Genomic DNA, 22,047 nt, shown 5'->3' on the forward strand with positions numbered 1-22,047 from the left:
ACATACAGTAGGCTACGCAAAGCAACTGATGTACTCTACTACTGTAAATTGTAAACATTCGCAGGGCGAATATAATTTCAAGTGATCGAGAGAGGAGAATATAATATTACATTTATTTGCATGAAATATTAAATACTTTCTGTCAATCAAGCTACAAAGGTAATTAAAAGTGAAGGCTATGACGGAAATAAAAGTCCCAAAGTCAGCGAAGAGGATTGTTGTCGAGGTAGAAGTAGAATGCGACGTAGTGCTTTAAACCCGTTAACAGCTTGTGGACAGCTTCTTCTCTGTCGTTAAAAGGTTTCAAGTTCCATTTTGAAAATGTATCTTTGTTTCCTTGTGATTTATGATGCGTTCATATGCAAGTGGGAAGGTGGTAATTACTAGTTGCGAAGTCGTAAATACTTGTATGGCATAAAAGTATGCCAGAGCTGCATTCACTTTTTATACTATAATAGATGAACAGAATCAATTTTGTATTAACTATTTGTATTTTGTTCTTACCATAAATAACAATTACTGAAGATAATTGCTTGCTGTCTTTTTTTGTTGACAAACTAGGTCAGTGGGAAACTCGGCGCATAGGGACGATAGACGAGTTTCCCACTAGTAATACCAGTGGGAGGTGCGTTCAATTAGATTTTTCCCAGTCATATCCTGATATTTACGAAATTACAAGATGTTATGAACGCAGAATTACAATAGGCCAATAATTTATGGTTCAAGGGACCGTCGTAGTCTGTCGAGTATTCTTGCAAAAGTGGACTGCCACTCTCGGTGCACAATCATACATTTGTGTGCCACTTTAAAAGGAATGGGAAGCCTTGAAACCGCCGAGTTCCATGTTTGTATCTTCAAATTGAGAGCGGAGTTGAACTCCATGTTGAAACAAAGTTACCAACTCCCTTTTAAATGTATATAACTTTTATTTGTAGATTTTTTACCGCTCTGGTACGTCATTGAATAGCCGAGAAATGTAATCGTTTGGATGCGTAATGTATTTAAATACTGTTTGCGGTTATGTAACTTTGTGCACATTTATAATTTAATGTTCCTAGTCAGCGAACAATCTAAAACGGAACAACGTTTTTAGTTTCAATTGTGGATAAAGTCTGGTGCAATGGACCACCAGTCCTCAATAATCACGCAAATTAGTCGAGATGAAGAGGCGAATAGAGAGAAGGGTAAGTTTTGGAAAAAGTTCTCAATATGCACGTCAGTTGTTTTGTACCACACTCAAAACTTTTCACAGTTAGCTAGCCCAGTTCGTCGTCCATTGGGTGTTTTCAAAGACGAGGACAGTGTTTACGAAACGAAACTATCAAATCTGCAATCGTCTACATTGTGACCACAATGAATAGCAACAACTAAGCTTCAAATGGCAACATTGTTGTGATACGCGACGCAACTTTTTGACAGGCAAGGTCACTGCAGTGAGGACGGACGAGCCCACTCAATCAAATCGCGTAATCTAGCTACAATTAATTGACGAGGCTGCAGTTGCTGTCTGTCATAGACCTTCTGAAATTACTTGTTGAGAGTTTGATAATTTAAAAAGCAGCTGTGTACTAGGCTACAGACGGATGCATTTATAAACGTGTGACTTCTTTACATCAACAATTTTTCTAGAAGACTGGTTAACGTGTTTTATGGGTGGTGCGTTCTTGGAAAGCTTTTCCCGCTGTTATGCAATCAGTAGTTACCACAAGAGGACTGTACAGCTTCAATAGCCAGCCCTAGTATCTACATTATAATGACCCATTCAAAATAGAGATTAAGGCCTGCCCACGCACCTTGTACTTCCCCATTAGCAACATAAAACTCGATGGATGGCACAGTTAAACTACTGCCATAGGCTATATGAGAAATGCCATCTTGGTTTGTTGTCCACAACTTGGTCACAACGTTGTCGGAGTGGTAGCTGTGTCACAATGATCGACCTCAGAGAAGTCTGGAGATAATGTGTCAAGCAAGGTGTGAGGTGGCACCAAGTAGGGATTGTATTTAGTGTGTGTGATGTAATCGTACCAGGTAGACTGTAGTTTTACTTCCTGGTATGAGTAGCTCTATTTGTTTTGATAACACATTACTATACAGTTATTCTCAGAGGGGTTTATGTTGCAGTGTTTCCCTATATTCATAGACACTTTAAAAAAATGTGATAGTCGTTGGCTCAATGACTGGCAGTCTATGGGAACAGCTAGCATGTCATTGCACTAACGCCAGTAGCAATGTACCACATACCTTGCCACCATGGCTGAAATAAATCCTAAGGGAAGCACTGTGTGAAAGCCATGCCCAGGAGAGACAAATGGAGTGAGAGCCCATGACTTTGACGGACTTCCTGTTTAACGCTGTAACTTCCTGTCTCTAGCTGACCTGGGCCAATGGACAACCTGTGTTACTGGTCACTAACCAACCCAGAGACTCCTCTTGTTTATCAGATGTGAAAGGATTTGATAGGTAGGCAGGATCCACTGTATCTGTGATACAATAAGAGCTCCCGAAAGCCCTCTGGTTGATCTTTCAATCCTTTCATATCTGTTAGGCAGGAGACTCAACCAGGATCTAGGGCTAGGGCCTAGGGAGGGCCTGGTTTGGAAATAGGCCCCTCTCTTAACGCTGCACTGTTGAAATCGCTCGATTATTTCCTGGTTGCCATAATTCTAATAGTTTGTCTAATTTCAGTTTGTGACAAAACAAGCATGTATAGTGTAGTGAATCATTGTACCATCTAAACCGCTGTGAAATATATTTCTCCATTACCAAAAACATTGTATTTTCAGCAGTTTGAAGCTGGTGTACAAAACCAATAGTAAAAACGAAACTTGAGAATGGGAAGCATAGAAATAGTTTACATAGAACAGATCTACTGCTTCTTCAATCTGCTTTCAATGAGAATGACAGATTTATAACACACATTCATATGTGAATTTGTTCAGGTCGCCCAAAAAGTTAGATATTGTAGCTTTAAAGGAGAGGTAATGGATTAGACGTATCCCTGCTGAGGCCCTATTCTCAGGCCGCTGTCTGCTCTCTGTAACCTGCCTTGTTGTGTGACATCTGATCCTGCTGCGTCAGTGATGGTGGGCTGACACGATCTGTTTCCCCCTCTGATCTGCCCCTGCATTTCCCCTTCCTGTCCTGTTCTGGTTTGACCTGGATGTGGCAGTGGGCAGAGAAGGGTCACAGGTCTGGAACGGGCCAGAGAGGGAGAGAAAGGGGGTCACAGGTCTGGAACGGGCCAGAGAGGGAGAGAAAGGGGGTCACAGGTCTGGAACGGGCCAGAGAGGGAGAGAAAGGGGGTCACAGGTGTGGAACGGGCCAGAGAGGGAGAGAAAGGGGGTCACAGGTGTGGAACGGTGCCAGAGAGGGAGAGAAAGGGGGTCACAGGTGTGGAACGGGCCAGAGAGGGAGAGAAAGGGGGTCACAGGTCTGGAACGGGCCAGAGAGGGAGAGAAAGGGGGTCACAGGTCTGGAACGGGCCAGAGAGGGAGAAAAAGGGGGTCACAGGTCTGGAACGGGCCAGAGAGGGAGAGAAAGGGGGTCACAGGTGTGGAACGGGCCAGAGAGGGAGAGAAAGGGGGTCACAGGTCTGGAACGGGCCAGAGAGGGAGAGAAAGGGGGTCACAGGTCTGGAACGGGCCAGAGAGGGAGAGAAAGAAAGGGGGGACAGTGAAAGAGTTTGTAACACGGTCACGTTGCGAGTGAGAGAAAGACAGGGAATTAAGAGAATGAAAGGAAGGAGAGTTTAAGGAAAGCATTTGTCCCTTTTCTGATTGGCCAGAAGTTTGCAGAGAGCGAGTAGTGGAACTCTAGAGCTTTATTATAGTAAACAAAAACTACATAAAAGGGAAGTCAGTTTAGTCTTAAGAAAATGTTTTATTCCAAGACTGGCAGTCATCGTCAGGCAACGCTTAGAAATAGAGATTCGACATTATAATAAATTGAGTTACATGTAATGATTTAAGTGGCTACTCAAACTGTCACTGATTTGAAGTGACATGCCCCTCTTATGACTTTCTTAGCTAAGTTTACATATTCCTCATGGAAATATTAAAGCTGCACAATCATGTCTCTCGCCTCAAGGACATTCCTTTTATAACTAATAACCAAGTAAAGTCTGTTTTCTGTTAATTGTTTTTCATTCAAACCATTGGGAAAAGGGCATCAGGTTGAAGCGAAATGGCCGCAATGAGGTCAAAGACTAAAGATGCTATACATTACATAAATTCTGCTGGAATCAACTTGAAAAACAACCATTACATCACATGTTTATCCTTTGAGCATACAGTACATCTGCAGAAATGGGTTGTTCGCATCGGGACAAATCCCAACTCGGGCTACAGGAATTTCCACGCATACGTTCAATCGACACCCCCCCACAAGTTACGCAAGAGTTCAAACTACAACATGTCCACGTCTCAAGTTAAGAGTCGGTGAATAAACCACATCAGGGAGCAGTGAGAGTAAATAGATACAGGAAGACTGTGTGACTGACGGATGGACTCATTATTTTCTTCCAGGTCCCCCACCCTCGTCGTCTAAGAAGCCCAGGAGTCGAGGCCTGTTCCACAGCCTCTTCTGCTGCCTATGTCATGACCAGGCTGAGCCCCCGCCGGTCAACAACAACGCCCCACTACTGGTGGAGGAGAACGGGACTGTCTCCAAGGTATGTCCCACTGCTCTCTTTAATGGTTCAGGGATGTTTTAGAATCTATGTATATGGTTTGCGTAGGTCCAGGTAAATGCTCTGGTCTAGTTTGTATATGCAGTGTTTGTGTCGGTCCAGGTAAATGCTCTGGTCTATTTTGTATATGCAGTGTTTGTGTCGGTCCAGGTAAATGCTGTGGTCTAGTTTGTATATGCAGTGTTTGCGTAAGTCCAGGTAAATGCTGTCTGTGTGTTTATGATGTCATAGTAAATGTTACAAACTAGGATGTGACTTGGTGTTTTTTTAGGTCTATGTCACAGTGTAGTTTGTATTTTACATGTATCATGACAAATGTTAGTTTGTGGTTTGTGTACGTTAACTGGGTGTGTGGTTCAGGTCCAAGTCAGACCGCTGCTGCCTCAGGCCAAGTCAAAAGACGCAGGGAAGATCTGTGTTGTCATAGACCTGGATGAAACACTGGTCCATAGCTCATTCAAGGTAAGACCAGGAACATACTGCTTCACCATTTACACTAGTAATATTATATAGTCACAGAGTCACAATATTATATAGTCACAAAGTCACAATATTATATAGTCAGAGTCACAATATTATATAGTCACAGAGTCACAATATTATATAGTCACAAAGTCACAATATTATATAGTCACAGAGTCACAATATTATATAGTCACAGAGTCACAATATTATATAGTCACAGAGTCACAATATTATATAGTCACAGAGTCACAATATTATATAGTCACAGAGTCACAATATTATATAGTCACAGAGTCACAATATTATATAGTCACAGAGTCACAATATTATATAGTCACAGAGTCACAATATTATATAGTCACAGAGTCACAATATTATATAGTCACAGAGTCACAATATTATATAGTCACAGAGTCACAATATTATATAGTCACAGAGTCACAATATTATATAGTCACAGAGTCACAATATTATATAGTCACAGAGTCACAATATTATATAGTCACAGAGTCACAATATTATATAGTCACAGAGTCACAATATTATATAGTCACAGAGTCACAATATTATATAGTCACAAAGTCACAATATTATATAGTCACAAAGTCACAATATTATATAGTCACAGAGTCACAATATTATATAGTCACAGAGTCACAATATTATATAGTCACAAAGTCACAATATTATATAGTCACAATATTATATAGTCACAGAGTCACAATAGTATATAGTCACAGAGTCACAATAGTATATAGTCACAGAGTCACAATAGTATATAGTCACAGAGTCACAATATTATATAGTCACAGAGTCACAATATTATATAGTCACAGAGTCACAATATTATATAGTCACAGAGTCACAATATTATATAGTCACCTCCATGAGCTCTAAAGCTGTTGGTGAACTTTGATACAATTGCTGTACCATTTAATTTGGGGTTTAGCTTTTCTTTAAAAAATGTCCTATCCTCGCAAATGCTATGGACACAAATGTTTTTGTTTGCCTTTTTGCATCTTGTTTTCTTTTTATGGAGAGAGATTTTTCCCCTCTTGTGAAAGCATGACATCACCAGGCAGTAATGTCCAATAGTAATGAGAAACACTCTGAGAGCGAGGAAAGAGATTGGTTTCTCCACAGTATTATTGTTGGCAGTCACAATGACATCTCTGTCATTGTTGCCACTTTCACACATCCAGACTAGCTGTTTTTTAATTCTAAATACACATGGTTACTCTCATGTATACTGCGTTTATGGTGTTTAGGATGTCTTTCAAGTGGTTTTGTTCAAAATAATGTATCTTTATTGTTCCCACAGCCGGTGAACAATGCTGATTTTATCATTCCCGTAGAGATCGATGGAACTGTTCATCAGGTGAGCCTCTCACTATGCATGGTGACGAGCCCAACTGTCACAGACCAATGCCATCGGCCTCTACCTTTCCATGTTAAATCCTTTAGTATTATTAAGGTATATTATGGCTCCCTACAATACTGTATATCTGTATGTTACCAACTGCTCAGTCTGGTTCTGAGCTGGGTTAGAATGGCATCTGAGGCCTTGGGTTTTCTACCACAAAAGGAACATTTGAGTCATGCTGAGAGACTGTCACCTCCTACACTGTTGGCTCCAACTTCAGAACCATGTATCTTGGGCCTGGGCCTGATTCAAGTAATCCAGGATAGGTTTGTTCAGAAACCTATTCTGCATGACTTGGTTCAGGACTATGACCCTCGGCAGCAGACCACTACAGAAAGAAGAAGTGAAAGACTGCTCAATGCATCAGTGGGGTGGGGGGTTCATTTTGTTTAAGACGAGAGGTGGAAAGATAATGTATTTGATTATTGGTTTAAACCTTAAACTTAACTTACAATGTATCCATCCAGGTATATGTGTTGAAGCGACCTCACGTGGATGAGTTCCTTAAGAGGATGGGAGAGCTGTTTGAATGTGTTCTGTTCACAGCTAGCCTGGCTAAGGTGAGGACAGCACCATGTTAAACCAGCAAATGACTCAATGCAATCAAAACAAGTTTGTTTAAAAAGGCCTATTGCTGTCAAAAACGTTTCATATTTCACTCTGTGGTTGGAATAGTGGTGTGAAAATGATAATGCCCTTTTAGTGTAAGAGCTGTTTTGGTGGGATGGAGTTTTGGCCTGCCTGGTGACATCAAATGAGTTAATAGACCAATAAGAAAGAGTTCCAAACCTCACTGCCAATAACAGAGAGCTTTCAGTTTCCCCTCCCCACTCAGACCACTCCCAAACATTCCTAGCAAAATTCTTGCTAGAGAAATTGCTCTTTTCTAAGAAGCTGTTTCTTTTTGACCATTTTAATTGAAAACAAGTAAGGTACTTTAATTGTTACCCAGAAATGATTTGATGTTGAGATAAACAGCTACATTGGGGCTTTTTTAAGGCTGGTCAAAAGCTGCAGAAGACAGGAAATCACATGTCACTTGTTTTCCTCACCTGATACGGAGACCCCTATGTGTGTTTCTCCAGTATGCTGACCCAGTGTCAGACCTGCTGGATAAGTGGGGCGCGTTCCGCTGCCGTCTGTTCCGTGAGTCGTGTGTGTTCCACCGGGGGAACTATGTAAAGGACCTGAGTCGTCTGGGCAGGGACCTGAACAAGGTCATCATCATAGACAACTCCCCAGCCTCCTACGTCTTCCACCCAGACAACGCTGTAAGAACCACTCTCCTCCTCATCCTCCTCCTTGGCCCCTCTTTCTGTTCCTCGTTCCTTTTCACCATCCATTACTTTAAAAACAAAGATGGCAGATGTTGACTGACTGGCTTTATCAAACTTTTAGTTATGTGAAAATGTTTTGCAATTAAAATTGTATAGATCTGTAGTTACCTATAAACGCTTTATAAACCTTTATGAATAATTTATTAACTATACCATTCTATGACTGAAGGACCATTTAGAAGCAGGACGTCGTACCACTGGAAGGAAAGTGCCACCAGCTGTCTCTCTAGCTGCATTCTAACTAGCGCACTAGTTAATTGAAACCAGAGCCTGGCTCTCGTTGTGACGAGCTGTATGACCGACTCTGGTGCCTCGCCATTGTAATGATCTCATTGTAACTACATGCATGTCTGACTCTGTCCTGTCTGTGTGTGGCTGCAGGTGCCTGTGGCGTCGTGGTTCGATGACATGGCCGACACCGAGCTCCTGGATCTAATCCCCTTCTTCGAAGGGCTCAGTAAAGTGGAGGATGTCTACACGGTGCTCAGGCAACAGAGGGACTCCAGCTAGCAGTGCTGTCAGTCACCCTACCCCTCTACTACCGCCATCTACAGGACAGACCGAGAACCGCAGCCTTAAAGCGTCTTCACACCAACCGTACACCCCTCAGCCTACCGTCCACCATATCAACCACAAGACTTTCACCTCTAAGCCCACCCCTCTTCTTCAACCCGTCAGGACCATGCTAGTACTGCCCTCTATTGGGGGAAACAGAGGACTTGATCCTCCAGAACACGATCTACCATCCCTCAACCACAGATGGGCTTGTGTAGATGGATGTTGTGGGTTATAATGAGTTAGGTTTTTATACAGTGCCTTTCATCAAATGTCATTGGAGCATACAGAACAGTCAAGTAGAGGGAATCTACCATGTTCTTCACAATGAAGAAAAAACATGTAGCAGCAAGGTAATGGGAGAGAACCCCCAGGATCCAATCAGAATCAGTTCTCCAACGCCGGGTTGGAGTCGATAAGTTTCCGGGAAGACCGAACAGTTCTAGAACTCTGTATGGAAAAGCAAAAGACAGCTGTATGAATGGATATTTACTCCTTTAACACTTTAATGTGTTTTTATTTAATTTTTTTTTAGTCACTTATTCCCCAAGAGACAATTTAACATTTTTAACAAGAAAAGTATTGGCTTTGTGTAAGTCAAGTGGTTTTACTTCTTTCATCGCTCAGCTAGTATCATAATGACTAGCAGAATGGGCATCAGTACTTGTTAAGGGGGATGGAATCATAGAGAATGACATTTATCAGTTACTGCAACTATCAAAACGTTCCATGTCCCTTAATCGTATTTGTTTCATTTAGTTTTTTATTAAAACCATAGGAATATGTGCGATAATGTGCCAGATAACCGGTCCATTACCCTGTATAAATGTTTTCATAACAAATACAGTAGTCAGATGACTGAAATGCACCTTAAATTACAATATAATCTTTTAGGATTTTTTTGGATTACATTGTCTGTGGACTATGGACCTCAACCCAGACAGACTAAATGCTCCAGCTCAGACACATGGACACAGTACCATGTACCAGTCAATGGCCTGGAAAACCCTTGGTATACTGCAAGAGGACCTGGATATGTGTTGAAAAAACATATTTCGATTCTGTCCAGGCAAACTGTTGGTCAACGCTACATTCATGGAGGAGGGCTGGGCGACTATATTGTGAATACCGGTATGGATCCACATACCGCTATATATTTTCACAATAACAGAATTTTGATACAGTGCTAAATTAAATGAAAAGTTCTACAAATTGGACTAATTCACTGTCAGTTTTGTCCTGGTTTGGTTGAGTATAAAACCATCAGAATGGAGAAAGCCCATTTTAAAATCACAAATAATTTATTTGTTGCCTATCTAGGTCATGCACTAATCATGAAACACATTTTGACAAAAAATATATTTTGGCTGTAACGCCCAGCCTTACCATGGAGGAAAGGTGTTGAGACTGTGTGTTAGCCATCTGGTTTTGACAAGCACACTTCTCCCTCCTTTTACTGGAAACAGTACTTGAATACGTTCCCTTTTTCATGACCTCTTTTTTTAAAGGACTGCAAATACTATGCTTCTTTAGACCAGATTGTAGGATTTGGGTAGTTTGGTTTTTAAACTTCTTAAGCTTCTGACACAAGGTAGGACTATATTAATTGGTAGTTACCTGGGTTTGGAACAATAAAATAATTGTTATTTGTAAGTAAAAACTAAGATGGACTATCAGGAAGTGAACAGGAAGAGTAGTTTAATGGATTGAGTGATTCGTATTGATTGATACTGTTTTATGAATGCATGGGGAAAAGCCACTGTGTTGAAGTTGACTAAAGGCCTACTAAAATACCTTGTAAAATAAGATGATTCAGAGTTTAAATAACCAGTACACCCATGATAAATCTATCAGTATTAAGAAATAATAAAATAAAAATTTAAACATGTTTTACTAAATTTCACATTCCAACTTAAAACACTCAGCAAGTGCCTGTGTCAATCAAGTTAGATACAAAAGACAAAACAATTTTTCATCTTTCTTTTGGCAAGTGGGTTAGCCCTTTGTTAGTATTATCCAAAGGACGAACAGAAATCACTGTAGTACAAATCGAGAATGTTGTGGGCTCTCTAACAATGCATTAATGGATTCTCTCTCACACACACACACACACACACACACACACATAATAGGAACTGGGTGAATTCTGGTTTGAGATTCAAGCCACCCACAGCCATTTAGATAATGTGACATCTAGATATGATTTAAACACATTTTAAATGTTTTTTTTAGTATCTCAAGGCATGATTCCTGTCATAACTCAGTAGGGATATTTACTGTCGTAGATCCAGTCCCTTTCAACTGCTTCAGGACTGTTCCCTAGTCATTCACAGTGCTTTGGAAGAGAGCTTTCTATCACCATGAGGACCTTGACCTATTGCTGTACCTCTTCTTCCTGTATTCAAACACTTTAAATAATATATGCATATATTATACACATATGTATATTTTGTTTTGCACTGTAATAAAGCAAACAAAAAATGAAATGAATATATGATGGATTATTCATGTGATTTATGATTGAATATCTGTAACGTAGTTTGTGGACAGTCTTTTTATCATACCAATTGTATTGAACTGTTTAATTATATCTTCCATAAATACAACCTAATTAAATAACCAGTGCAGGTGCTTTTGTGTTCAGGCAGTCTATCCTCAGCAACACAAAAAGCCACGATTTGACATCGAAGCACATTCAAAAGTAACAATGTTTGTAAGCTCTATCCTAAGATATTGTCTGATGGTTTTATTGGATAAAAACCTTCATTCAAACTATGGATGTCAGTATTTAATGACAGTGGGGAAAATATAACATATTTAGAAAAAAATATTTTTTACTTAATTATAGAACTAAAATGTTAATTTCCAATCAATATATTTTCAAAATAAATATGTGTAACAGATGTGTACAATTGATTTATATCCATACACACAGGCATTCATACCCACCGTTATAAACCATTCTAACACCTTCAGACACCCAAGTGTTGCATACCGATTTGACCTTTTGACTTGACTGGAATCCACCCTTAACATTTCTCTCCAAGGTTACTTTCTGCCCTTTACAACTGACTGAAGATCAGCTTTGCTCATAACCCCAACCATTGAACAAAACAAAACTGATCCTGAAACAGTTGTTTGGGGCTTAAGTACCACATTTCATCATCACATTCCACTTTTCTGTCTCGCTCATTACATGCAGCTTTACTAGATCAGATAGACCGCATTCTTATATAGTACCTTCAAACCCTAAAACAGTCTCAGACATTCAATTCCTGATCATAACAGAATCAACATTTCCCATTCTCTCCCCCTTGCCTCTACTTCCACATCACGTTCAGTTTGGCACTGCTCTTGGCCTTTCCCATGGCGAAGGTAACCGTCCCGCTCATGTCTGGTCTTGTCTGTTTCAGGTTCAGTTTGTGGACGGTTCCGTGGTTCTCTAAGCGGACATCAGGGCTGGACTGGATGGTCTCTCCATTCAGAGTCCAGACTGGGGGCCTGCTGATGGCCACGGACACCTCACACTGGAAACAGGCCTGGTCAGGAGCCGTCACCGCCACATCCTCCAGCTCTGTCTCTATCACCAGGGACTGGGCTGGAGAGGCAAGGGGATGGAGGGTTAAAAGAGATGGGTCACCTTTTCCACAAAAGGTCAGGAACATCATTCTATGTGTGTGAGGGAGAGAGAAATGTGAAAAGGGTAAGGTGAGAGATTGAGCGGAATAAAGTGACAGAGGGACATGTCGAAAAACAGCAACAATATGTCAATACGGACATATCGTTTTACAAGAAACCACCATCCACTCACCTTCCACCAGGAGTTGGGCTGTGGAGGTGTGCTCCCCAACCTCTATACTATAGGTACCCTCGTCCTCTACAGTCGCCTCGTGGATGGTCAGTTTATGGTAGCAGCCGTCACTGTGGATCTCTAGCCTATCAGAAGACACCAGCTCTGCCTTGCCTCTGTACCATATGAGTTCACAGCGCGGCGTGGACACGGTGCAGTCCAGAATCACGCGGTGCTTCTCCAGAGCCGTGCGGTCTCTCAGAGGCTTCACGATAGACACGGGGGCCTCTGTGAAAAAATATAAGAGAAGTGCAGATATTTCAGTGAAGAGAACTGATTTGAGGTCAGTTCATGGACATAGGGAGTTCTGTCACCCACAACCGAGGTTTGGGTTTCTGTCTGCTTATAAGAACTGATGTCAGATCAGCTGGAACATCACACAGAGATAGGTGAGGTAAACCTGCAGCCCGGTAGGTGAAGCCCTACCTTCCACCTCTAGGTAGGCTGTTGATTCTGTCTGTTTGGTCACAAAGCGGATCTCCCCAGAATCCTCAGCTTTAACGTTGCACATGAGAAGGAAGTGTTTGGTCCCTGAAGGAATAAACACAGACATGGAATTTCAATGTTTATTCTATTATTCATTTGACCTTTACCAGCTATGTCAATTAAGAACAAATTATTCCCCGCAAATCATTAAGTTTAACGGTTTGATGGATTAACTGATTGATTGACTGATGTATCACTAACCCTCTGTGCGTATCTTGATGGTGCTAGTGGGTCGTATCTTGTGTCCATCCTTGTACCACTCCCCAGTCACGTCCTCCATGGACACCTCACACATGAACACAGCATTCTGGTCCTCCTGGACATACAGGTCCTCCAGCCCATGTAGCACTTCCACTTCAGGCTCTGTGGTTCAACATATTGGAGCATTGGAACGTAGTAACAGTGTACAAACGTAACCGTGCCAACAATGGAAGAGCATTAGTCACGCAGCCATGACCTCTAGGTGGCAGTAGCACACAGTACAAGGTTGGCTGTGTTGGCCTGTTTCAGCCTTCCTGTCCCTATAACTGAACACTAGAGGTCAATGAAGAGTACCGTTGGTGAGAGTACTGAGATGTTTTACATGCACTTGAAATGAAGACCGTTCTGCAGTGACTTGATAAGGAGAGTGTACAGTATATTACCATAGACCTCCAGGTTACAGGATGTATTGACGTCTCCTACGTCACAGGTGTAGGTGCCTGCATCAGAGAGGCTACACTGCAGCAGCTGACAGAACCTCTTCCTCCCCATGGAGTAAATACGGTACTGGGTCTTCCCTGGCTTCAGCTCTGTCCCATTCTACAGTCAAGAAGAAAGACGGGACCATCATTATTACCCTATTATCAGGGATTGACAACATTTAATGAGATCAAACGGTTTTCTTCTTGTCTGTGCCTTTTGTACATAACATGGTAATACACTACTGACACAAATGCGGCAGGTCTATTGGTTGTACATCTATTACCTTCAGCCACCTGACCTCCACGTTCTGCCTGGACAGCTCACACTCCAATGTGGCAGGAGAGCCCTGCTCCAGTCTCATGTCTACCAGCTTCTTCATGAGAGTCACTGGAGTCTCTGGGAAAGAACAACAACATGGAAGAAATGTTAAGAAATGTTCTTTACTATAACATCCAATCCAGACACAGCTCTCCAGGGTTAAAGACCCCTGTATTAGATAACTGGATATTCATGATGATCTCGACCCTCAACCCTCTCCCTCCCTCTCTATCTCTGTACCACAAACGCTGTCTCGGCCTCTGAATGATCGGCTATGAAAAGCCAACTGACATTTACTCCTGAGGTGCTGATCTGTTCCACCCTCTACATTACAACCACTGTGATTATTATTTGACCCTGCTGGTCATCTATGAACGTTTGAACATGAAGAACGATCTGGCCCGGTTGAAGGAGTGGGATCTCCACCCGGCACGGCCAGAAGAGGACTGGCCACACCTCCGAGCCTGGTTCCTCTCTAGGTTTCTTCCTAGGTTCCTGCCTTTCCAGGGAGTTTTTCTTAGCCACCGTGCTTCTATATCTGCATTGCTTGCTGTTTGGAGTTTTAGGTTCGGTTTCTGTACAAGCACTTTGTGACATCTGCTGGTGTAAAAAGGGCTTTATAAATATTTTTGAATGATTATTGATGATGATCATGATACCTCACCCTTGACAGTGAGCCTGGCAGAGGTCCGGACTCCCTCCGCAGAGAAGACGATGGTGCCCGTGTCCTCCAGGGTAAGGTTGGACAGGGTGAGGCCGTGGACCAGCCCGTTGCAGCTCACCCGCCAGTGGTTGCTGGGTTTGACCCGGATGCCGTCCTTCTGCCAGACGCCCTCCACGCCAGTGTGAGACAGCTCCACCTCGAAGGAGGCCGTCTCCCGCTCAAACGTGTCCGTCTCCGCCAGACCCTTACGGATGGCGATCTTACGGGCTGTAGAGGTAGAGACATTGACAGATGGTTAAAATATAACATACCTAAAGCCAGGAGACATTTTTTTAGTCTATAGGCTATTATTGTAAGATGACATACCAACATTTCATCCATCTCTCACCCACAGGGCTTTACCCATTGTTACTTTAGTGCCTGACGGCTGGCGGTACCATACATGATAGTGAAGGCCAACATACTTTGTAGCTGTTGTTGACAGCTACTATATATAAAGACACAGTAGATTTAGTTGCAAATAGAATCCAGGACTCAAACTGTTGTTTTATTAGCTAAGCATAACAGCACACTGCCATAGTGTTGAAGACTTTGGTTCATTACTCTAACTGATTGAATCCTATTCATATCAATAATAATAAACTGGGTGGTTTCGAGTCCTGAATGCTAATTGGCTGACAGCCATGGTATATCAAACCATATACGATGGGTATGTCAAAAAAATGATTTGTATTGCTTAGTTACGTTGGTAACCAGTTTATAATAGCAATAAGGCACCTCGGGGCTTGTGGTCAATGACCAATATAATTGAAGACTTTGGTCAATATAAATGACCAATATACCACAGCTAAGGGCTTTAATCTGATGAAATCATATCCTTATCAATCAGTATGACATGGTGTCTGGACATTGTCTTACGCTCCACGTTGAGTTTGACCTGCGTGCGGTCGTGCAGGGTTTCACAGCGGTAGGTTCCGCGGTCAGAGAGGTTGAGGTTGCAGATGGTCAGGCTGCGTTTGCGTCCGCTCTGGCCCAGGGTGTGTCGGGGTCCTGGCTGGATGACCACACCCTGCCTCATCCACTGGACCTCGCCCGTGTCCAGACTGACCTCTGTTTCCATGGTAGCGTCTCCGTACTCCTCGGCCATCACCGCCTCCATCTTCTTAGTGAAGGTCACCTGAGCTTCTGGATAATGCCGGAAGGACAAAACATGACTGTTAAAGGGATGGTTCACTAACAATACACATTTGTATGGTAATTCACTTACTTAGGCTTTGTTTAAGTTATTTATGTAGGTATGTTGACTGAGAACACTTTCTCATTTACAGCAACAACCGTGTGAGAGTCGCCTGCTCCCATCTGACACTCAGGTCAAGCTAAACAAGTGCTTCTCAAGTATTTGAAAGTATTTGCCACATTTTTATTTTTTATTTATTTCACCTTTATTTATTTCACATCAATTTGACCCAGGTCAGCTGTGGACTCACCCTGTACTTTGAGGGTGGCCTTAGACACGTTCCCCTCAGCCTCCACTGTGATCTTAGAGGAGTCCAGGATCTGACAGCTCTTGATCACCAGGGTGTGACACAGGCCGTTCTGCGTCGCCTGGAAACGGTCACCCATGACGACGAGCTCGCCGTCCATCCCCCACACCAGCTGCACGTCCTCTGGCGACACCACGCACTTGAAGGTCGCGTCCTCTCCCTCTAACACCATGGTGTTGTGGAGCTCTGTCAAGAACTCTACCACGCGGGGCACTTGGGGGGGGATGAGGGGAAAGGGAGAGAAGGAAAGAAAAACTAACGAATGGCTCGAAGGTTTGTTGATTAATTTAATTAGGGGTATTAATTCTGGGCTGGAACCAAATCCTGCACTCATTTTGAGGGCTGTACTACTTACTCTCGACTCTGAGCCTGGCGGCGGTGCGGTCGTCCTTGGACTCGCAGGCGTACTCCCCCGTGTCCTCCCTGGTCAGCCTGTGGATGGTCAGGCTGCGTTCCACGCCGTCGGCCCGGATGGTGAACCTCCGGCTGGGGACGATCTCCACGCCGTCCTTCAGCCACTGGACGTCCGCCTTGGGCTTACACACCTCACAGCGTATGGTCACCATGCCGTCCGCATGGGCCACGGTGTCGTGGAGCGGCTTGGCAAACTTCACCCTCATCTCTGAGACCACAAGTGAGAGAGAGCTGTTAAGATTGGTGATACCTTCTATCGCCCTCTGAAACCCCATTCATAGTGCATTATTTCATCCCCACGGTGCTTTACAAGACTTTAGTCATTCACAACAGCATTTTTCTGTTACCTTTTCGTATTGGGATTTGGCTTATAGCATCATATTAACCTCTGTTGGTTAAAGAAACACAGTGCTCTCCCCTGATCTACAGCTACTATATAATTAGATAAAGACAGAATGGGAACATGGAAGTTAAAAACCTTTGACTAGCAGACTGAAATGCATCTCGTCTGTGTTGGCGTCTACTGTGTACTCTCCGCTGTCTGACCGTCTCAGCGGGTCGATGGTAAGGAACCGGGTGGCTCCTTCGACCCCCGTGTGGAATCGGTCCCCTATGACGGGCGTCCAGTCCTTGAGCCAGCGAACGGGAGCGTTCTCCTTAGACACGACCCCCATCAGCGTCACGCTCTCTGCCTCGTAACCCGTGATGATGTTCACTGCCTGTTTGTCTACGAAGGTGACGGGGGAGTCTGGGAGAGGGAGTAAGAGAGAATAAAGTATGAGGTGTAAAAGGAAAGGCTCACACCCTATAGTATATAGTATACATATTAAAGTTAAAGTTCATTCCACTGTAGACGGCCTCGTTTCGACTTAATTTGATCACTCTTTTGTTGATTGAGAATTTTCCTTGCACAAAAGGTTTTCTAAAGTGTGTAATTTCCACTTTAAAATGTCAGACTTAATTTACACGAACGAAAAATGTATCAACTCCTACAAAAATAATAATTATAATCCACATAATTCACATTTCCTGTTTCTACAGGATTATTTTCCTGCTGTAGCGAACTGGCTCAAATTAAGTTCCTACATCTGTAAGACTGTAAACACCCTTTTGTCCATATAGCCCAGCTAATTACCTTGGATCTTCACCATGGTGACCATCTTGTCATCGATAGCATCACACATGTACTTCCCAGAGTCGGAGGGCAGGATGTCAGAGAGGATGAGTTTCCTCAGCGTGCCGTAGCTCTCGATGTAGGTCCGGTCATCGCTAGTCAGCTGTCTGTCGTTACAGTACCACTGGACAAGGGCATTGGCCCGGGACACCTCACAGGCCAGGATCAGGTCGTCCCCGGCAACCATCTCCTGGTAGTCTGCGTCCTCAGAGTTCCCCAGGATGGTCACTGGAGGCTCTGGAGAAGGAGGAAGAGACTGACGTTTTTTTGTTGATTTAAATCAGATGCAGTTTTCATAGGTATTATCAATATGTTAACAGATCCACCTTGCACTCTGAAAGGCTAGGAGGAATTATTTTCACCATAGTGCTTAGTTTTACACCTATCCGATCCTCTAAGATCTCTACAAGTACATAGGGGTAAGGGGTAGGGGATGAGGGGTAGAGGTATGGGGTAGGTGGTAGGGGCTAAGGGTTAGTGGATAGCAGATAGGACTTGATTTGTGATTAGGTGATTCTTTACCTTGCACAGTGACATGGAAGGTGATGTTGTCATCTCCGGCATCAAGGAAGTAGTCTCCGCAATCTTCCAGCTCAGCGTTAAGGATCACCAGGGAGCGGAACGCCCCTTCTTCCTCCTCATAGAACCTCTCGTCCTCGTTTAACCGGCGGCCATCTTTGTACCACTTAGCGACGGCATTGGCCCTGGAGAGTTCACACTCCAACTCAATGTCATCAGAGGGCAGGGACTTGACCTCTGTCTTGACTTCTGACCTATTCACGATCTTCACGGGTGGCTCTAGAGGGAGAATGTTCACATTTGGAGAGTCAATTCCATTTGAATTCAGTCAATTTAGGACATGAAATCCTTACTTAATATATTTTTCAGTTTTTGCATTAGTATTTTTATAATCTCCTGATTGAATTCAAATGGAATTGTGTGAAAACAAAGTACCATTCAACTCCAACCATCTCTTACCTGACACCTTGACCTGGAAGTCGATGAGGTCATCTGAGGCAAGACAAGTGTATTTCCCAGAGTCCCCCGGGGCGGGCGTGCGGATGGTGAGGCGGCGGATGAGTCCATCCTCAGTGATGGTGACATCACTGCTCTCCTCCACCTCTCCTCCATCCTTCATCCAGATCACCTCAGCGTTGAACCGCGACACCTCGATCTCCAGGACGATGGGTTCTCCAGAGAAACAGTCCATTACGTCAGACATTGTTTCAGAGCGGGCCAGCTTTACAGGAGGCTCTGAGAAGAGGGGATTTATATGGTTCATTTCTATTCTTTCAACAGAATATTGCAATATGGGAAATTAGCAGACAGCAGAAAGCAATACATCAAAACAACATAAATAAGATACCTAAAATCAAACTTGTTTTTTTTAAATCATAGTGAACAGTTATATTAATTATATTATGTATGTCCATTCATCTCACATAGTTGAAAAATACAAAATCAAAGATTGAAATACTTAACCCTGACATAACTAAACCTCTTACGCTGAACAGAGTTAGCTCACTGACCACATACCTGTAATAGTGACCAGCCATGTGACCGAGTCATCCTCTGTGTCACACACATACTCTCCTGTGTCCTCCACAGTGGTCGTGGGGATGACCAGTGTCCTGTGGGCTCCCTGGACCTCCAGGATGAGAGAGGCACTCTCCTCCACCTCCAGCCCATCTCGGTACCAGCGTACCTGGGCATCAGGCTGGGAGATCTCGCAGCTGAGCTCCATCCTCTCAGAGGTCAGGCTGGTCAGCTCAAGCTCAGACTCAGTGGGGGAGACGATTCGCACCGGAAGCTCTGAGAAAGGGAGAACAACTTGTGTTTAAAATGAAGCGATTAAAAAATACATATATATTTAAATAGAAGTTTGGATATGAAATAGTCTGACATAAGATTAAATTGTGCAATAGTGTAAAAAAGGTAAATTAATTAGTTGTCTTCTGATAAGGGGGATTGCTTTGGTAGGAGACCCCAAAACATTTAAAACAATTACACTACCACTCACAACAAATGAACCAGGTATGGAACCTTGGAGTATCTTACCTGTGATGGTGACCTGGAAGAACACAGAGTCTCCATCCGTGTCGCAGACGTACTCTCCGGAATCTTCTGCCGAGCCGCAGAGGACGGTCAGCCTCCTGTACGGTCCCTCGGACGTCAGCTGGACGTTCTCCGTCTCCAGGACCTGAAGGCCGTCCTTAAACCAGTGGACCTCACCGCTGGAGCGGGACAGCTCACACTGCAGGACCACCTGCTCAGAGATATGACCCTCCATAACCACGTCCTCCTTGGGCTCCACGATCATCACTGGAGGCTCTTAGTTTCAACAAGGGAAAAGGAGCATATGAATGAGCATATTCTACCACCAGGATAGGAGAATTGATGTTTGCATCATCATCAAAGTCTCATCTTTGCTCAACACAATGGAGTCAACTTTACCTGTTACATGACATGAAAACATGTAGGGCTAGTGTACAGTACATACCTTTGATGTTGACAGTGAATGAGAGGCTGTTGTCTCCTGACTGACAGCTGTAGGTTCCTGCGTCTGAGGTCTCAGCACAACGGATGATCAGTCTCCTCATGGTGCCCTCTATTTGTATGGTGATGTTATCACTGGCCTGGACCTCAACCCCATCCTTATACCTGGAGGAAGGTCATGACGGACAGGACAATGAACCTTCAGAATTGTTGATTAGTTGAATCAGGTGTGATGGTGCTTGGCTGGAACAAAAGCCTGAACCCAACTGGCCAACACGGCTCTCGCAATTGTTGAAACTTCATAATATACCTACTTATATTTTTTACAGTCGGAACATGATCAGATCCCACTAAATTAATGATATTCTAAGCAGAAAGACTCCAAATCATAAAGGATAATGACATCCAGTTTGTGTTTCCTAGCGGTGTGTATGTTAGCTGTGTACCAGGTAGCGTTGGCGTCCTCTCTGGAAACCTCACAGGTGAGCACCACAGGATCCAGCTCCATGGCAGACTTCTGGAGCTCCTCCTCAGGGACCTCACTGAACTGCACAGGGGGACCTGGTGGGGGAGGGAGAGAGGGGGAGCGGGAGGTTGGATGATCGTGGTTAGAGTTAGCGGTTGGTTGTGGTTTGGAGGAGGAGGCTTGCTGGGTTGGAGGGGTTGGAGTGAGTAGTGGAGTGTTTTGTTACAGTGTGATCAAACTAAGCATGCTCTTCCAGAGGTTTGTTCAGATACATATCAGAAAGATCAGGACAGTGAGTGAGAGGAAAGAAATGGGGGTGAAAAACAGGTTAGAGAAGACTTAGAGAACTTTTTCAGAACAGAAGCCACCACACTGGGTTACAGGACCAAGAGAATCCTGTCAATAACAACAACAACAACAACAACTGAAGATGACTTGCCGGCACAGAGGAAGTACAACACAGTATTAGGATTCCCTCAGAGAAAACACAGAACAACGATCTCCGTTGTTCACCTTTGACCTCCACCTGAAACACACTGACATCATCAGCTGTCCGACACGTGTAAACGCCCGAGTGGGAGAAGTCAGGCGATTGGATAATCAGCGTCCTTGTATGCCCATCTTCCTGAAAGTCTACACCAGGCAGGTTGAAGATCTGCTCGCCATCTTTGTACCAGTAGACTGGGCATACAGGTCACAGTGGAGAACGATGGGCTCGCCAGCCTCAGCGGCCTTGGTCCTCTCCTCTTCAGGGAGGTGGGAGAACATGGCTCCCACAGCTAGGGGTGTTATGGGTGATTGGTTAAGGTGGCAGATATGGGATGCTCAGTTAGCTTGGGATGCTCAGTCAGCGTGAATCAGTATGACATCATGGCTGATGGTTGAAGAAATTCATGTGAAATTGTGAATTCAAAGAGATGGTCAAACTTCTGAAAAACCTCCAGTATAGAAAGTTGATGTTTATATGGAAAATTGAACATTTCTGGTTGAGAGTGCATGTTAATGATCTCCATGACGACCAAACATGACATACAGCAACTCACCTTCAACCTCCACGTTGAATTTGATGACATCACCCATCGTCTCGCATGTGTACACGCCAGAGTCGGTGAACTCAGCCGATTGGATAACGATCCTTCTCATGTTGCCTTCTGATTGGATGTTGAGGCCGTCTGTCACCTGTAGCTCCACCCCATCCTTGAACCAGCCCACCCTGGCTGAGGGGTGGGACACCTCACAGTACAGGACCACAGGGTCACCAGTCTCCACTCTCTTGTTACTGTCTGACTCTGACATTGGGCTGAACTTCACCACCGCAGCTGGAATGGAATCATTAGCAAAAAATATGTACAAGCAGTATTCAGTATTCTAATATCATGCAAATGCATGTCATTACAGTACAAACAAGCCTAATGTAAATGTTAAAACAGTCCTTGTTATAAGGCCTCCTCAATCCAGATTGTCTAGCTTGACGCCATTAT

General features: G+C 43.6%; 2 protein-coding genes across 2 annotated transcripts in view; one reads left to right on the top strand and one right to left on the bottom strand.

The window, feature by feature from the left end:
- Positions 1–10,960, top strand: LOC116374142 (carboxy-terminal domain RNA polymerase II polypeptide A small phosphatase 1-like). The gene is made up of 7 exons (XM_031824028.1): positions 1–1,184; positions 4,527–4,672; positions 5,051–5,152; positions 6,477–6,533; positions 7,046–7,138; positions 7,664–7,849; positions 8,297–10,960. The coding sequence occupies exons 1-7, from the start codon at positions 1,121–1,123 to the stop codon at positions 8,423–8,425; spliced, it is 777 nt and encodes a 258-aa protein (XP_031679888.1). The 5' UTR covers positions 1–1,120; the 3' UTR covers positions 8,426–10,960.
- Positions 8,959–22,047, bottom strand: part of LOC116374141 (obscurin-like protein 1) — a 21,660-nt gene continuing 8,571 nt past the window's right edge. Inside the window, exons 7-25 of the mRNA XM_031824027.1 lie at positions 21,610–21,885; positions 20,547–20,661; positions 20,105–20,265; positions 19,663–19,935; positions 19,141–19,416; positions 18,583–18,858; positions 18,127–18,402; positions 17,566–17,841; positions 16,909–17,178; positions 16,372–16,638; positions 15,960–16,229; positions 15,391–15,657; positions 14,473–14,739; positions 13,774–13,886; positions 13,451–13,607; positions 13,008–13,169; positions 12,747–12,851; positions 12,282–12,548; positions 8,959–12,068 (exon numbers count right to left, since the gene is read on the bottom strand). Of these exons, the coding sequence (XP_031679887.1) occupies positions 11,791–12,068; positions 12,282–12,548; positions 12,747–12,851; positions 13,008–13,169; positions 13,451–13,607; positions 13,774–13,886; positions 14,473–14,739; positions 15,391–15,657; positions 15,960–16,229; positions 16,372–16,638; positions 16,909–17,178; positions 17,566–17,841; positions 18,127–18,402; positions 18,583–18,858; positions 19,141–19,416; positions 19,663–19,935; positions 20,105–20,265; positions 20,547–20,661; positions 21,610–21,885 (4,352 nt within the window). The 3' untranslated portion in view covers positions 8,959–11,790. The remainder of the gene's footprint in view (positions 12,069–12,281; positions 12,549–12,746; positions 12,852–13,007; positions 13,170–13,450; positions 13,608–13,773; positions 13,887–14,472; positions 14,740–15,390; positions 15,658–15,959; positions 16,230–16,371; positions 16,639–16,908; positions 17,179–17,565; positions 17,842–18,126; positions 18,403–18,582; positions 18,859–19,140; positions 19,417–19,662; positions 19,936–20,104; positions 20,266–20,546; positions 20,662–21,609; positions 21,886–22,047) is intronic.

The sequence above is a fragment of the Oncorhynchus kisutch genome, linkage group LG5 (assembly GCF_002021735.2).
Source record: "Oncorhynchus kisutch isolate 150728-3 linkage group LG5, Okis_V2, whole genome shotgun sequence".
Classification (NCBI taxonomy): domain Eukaryota; kingdom Metazoa; phylum Chordata; class Actinopteri; order Salmoniformes; family Salmonidae; genus Oncorhynchus; species Oncorhynchus kisutch.

Bases quoted from the DNA above. Each gene is read 5' to 3' on its own strand.
- LOC116374142 (XM_031824028.1), top strand. From the start codon at position 1,121: ATGGACCACCAGTCCTCAATAATCACGCAAATTAGTCGAGATGAAGAG. The intron at 5,153-6,476 runs GTAAGACCAGGA...TTGTTCCCACAG, and splicing joins TGGTCCATAGCTCATTCAAG to CCGGTGAACAATGCTGATTT. The intron at 6,534-7,045 runs GTGAGCCTCTCA...GTATCCATCCAG, and splicing joins TCGATGGAACTGTTCATCAG to GTATATGTGTTGAAGCGACC.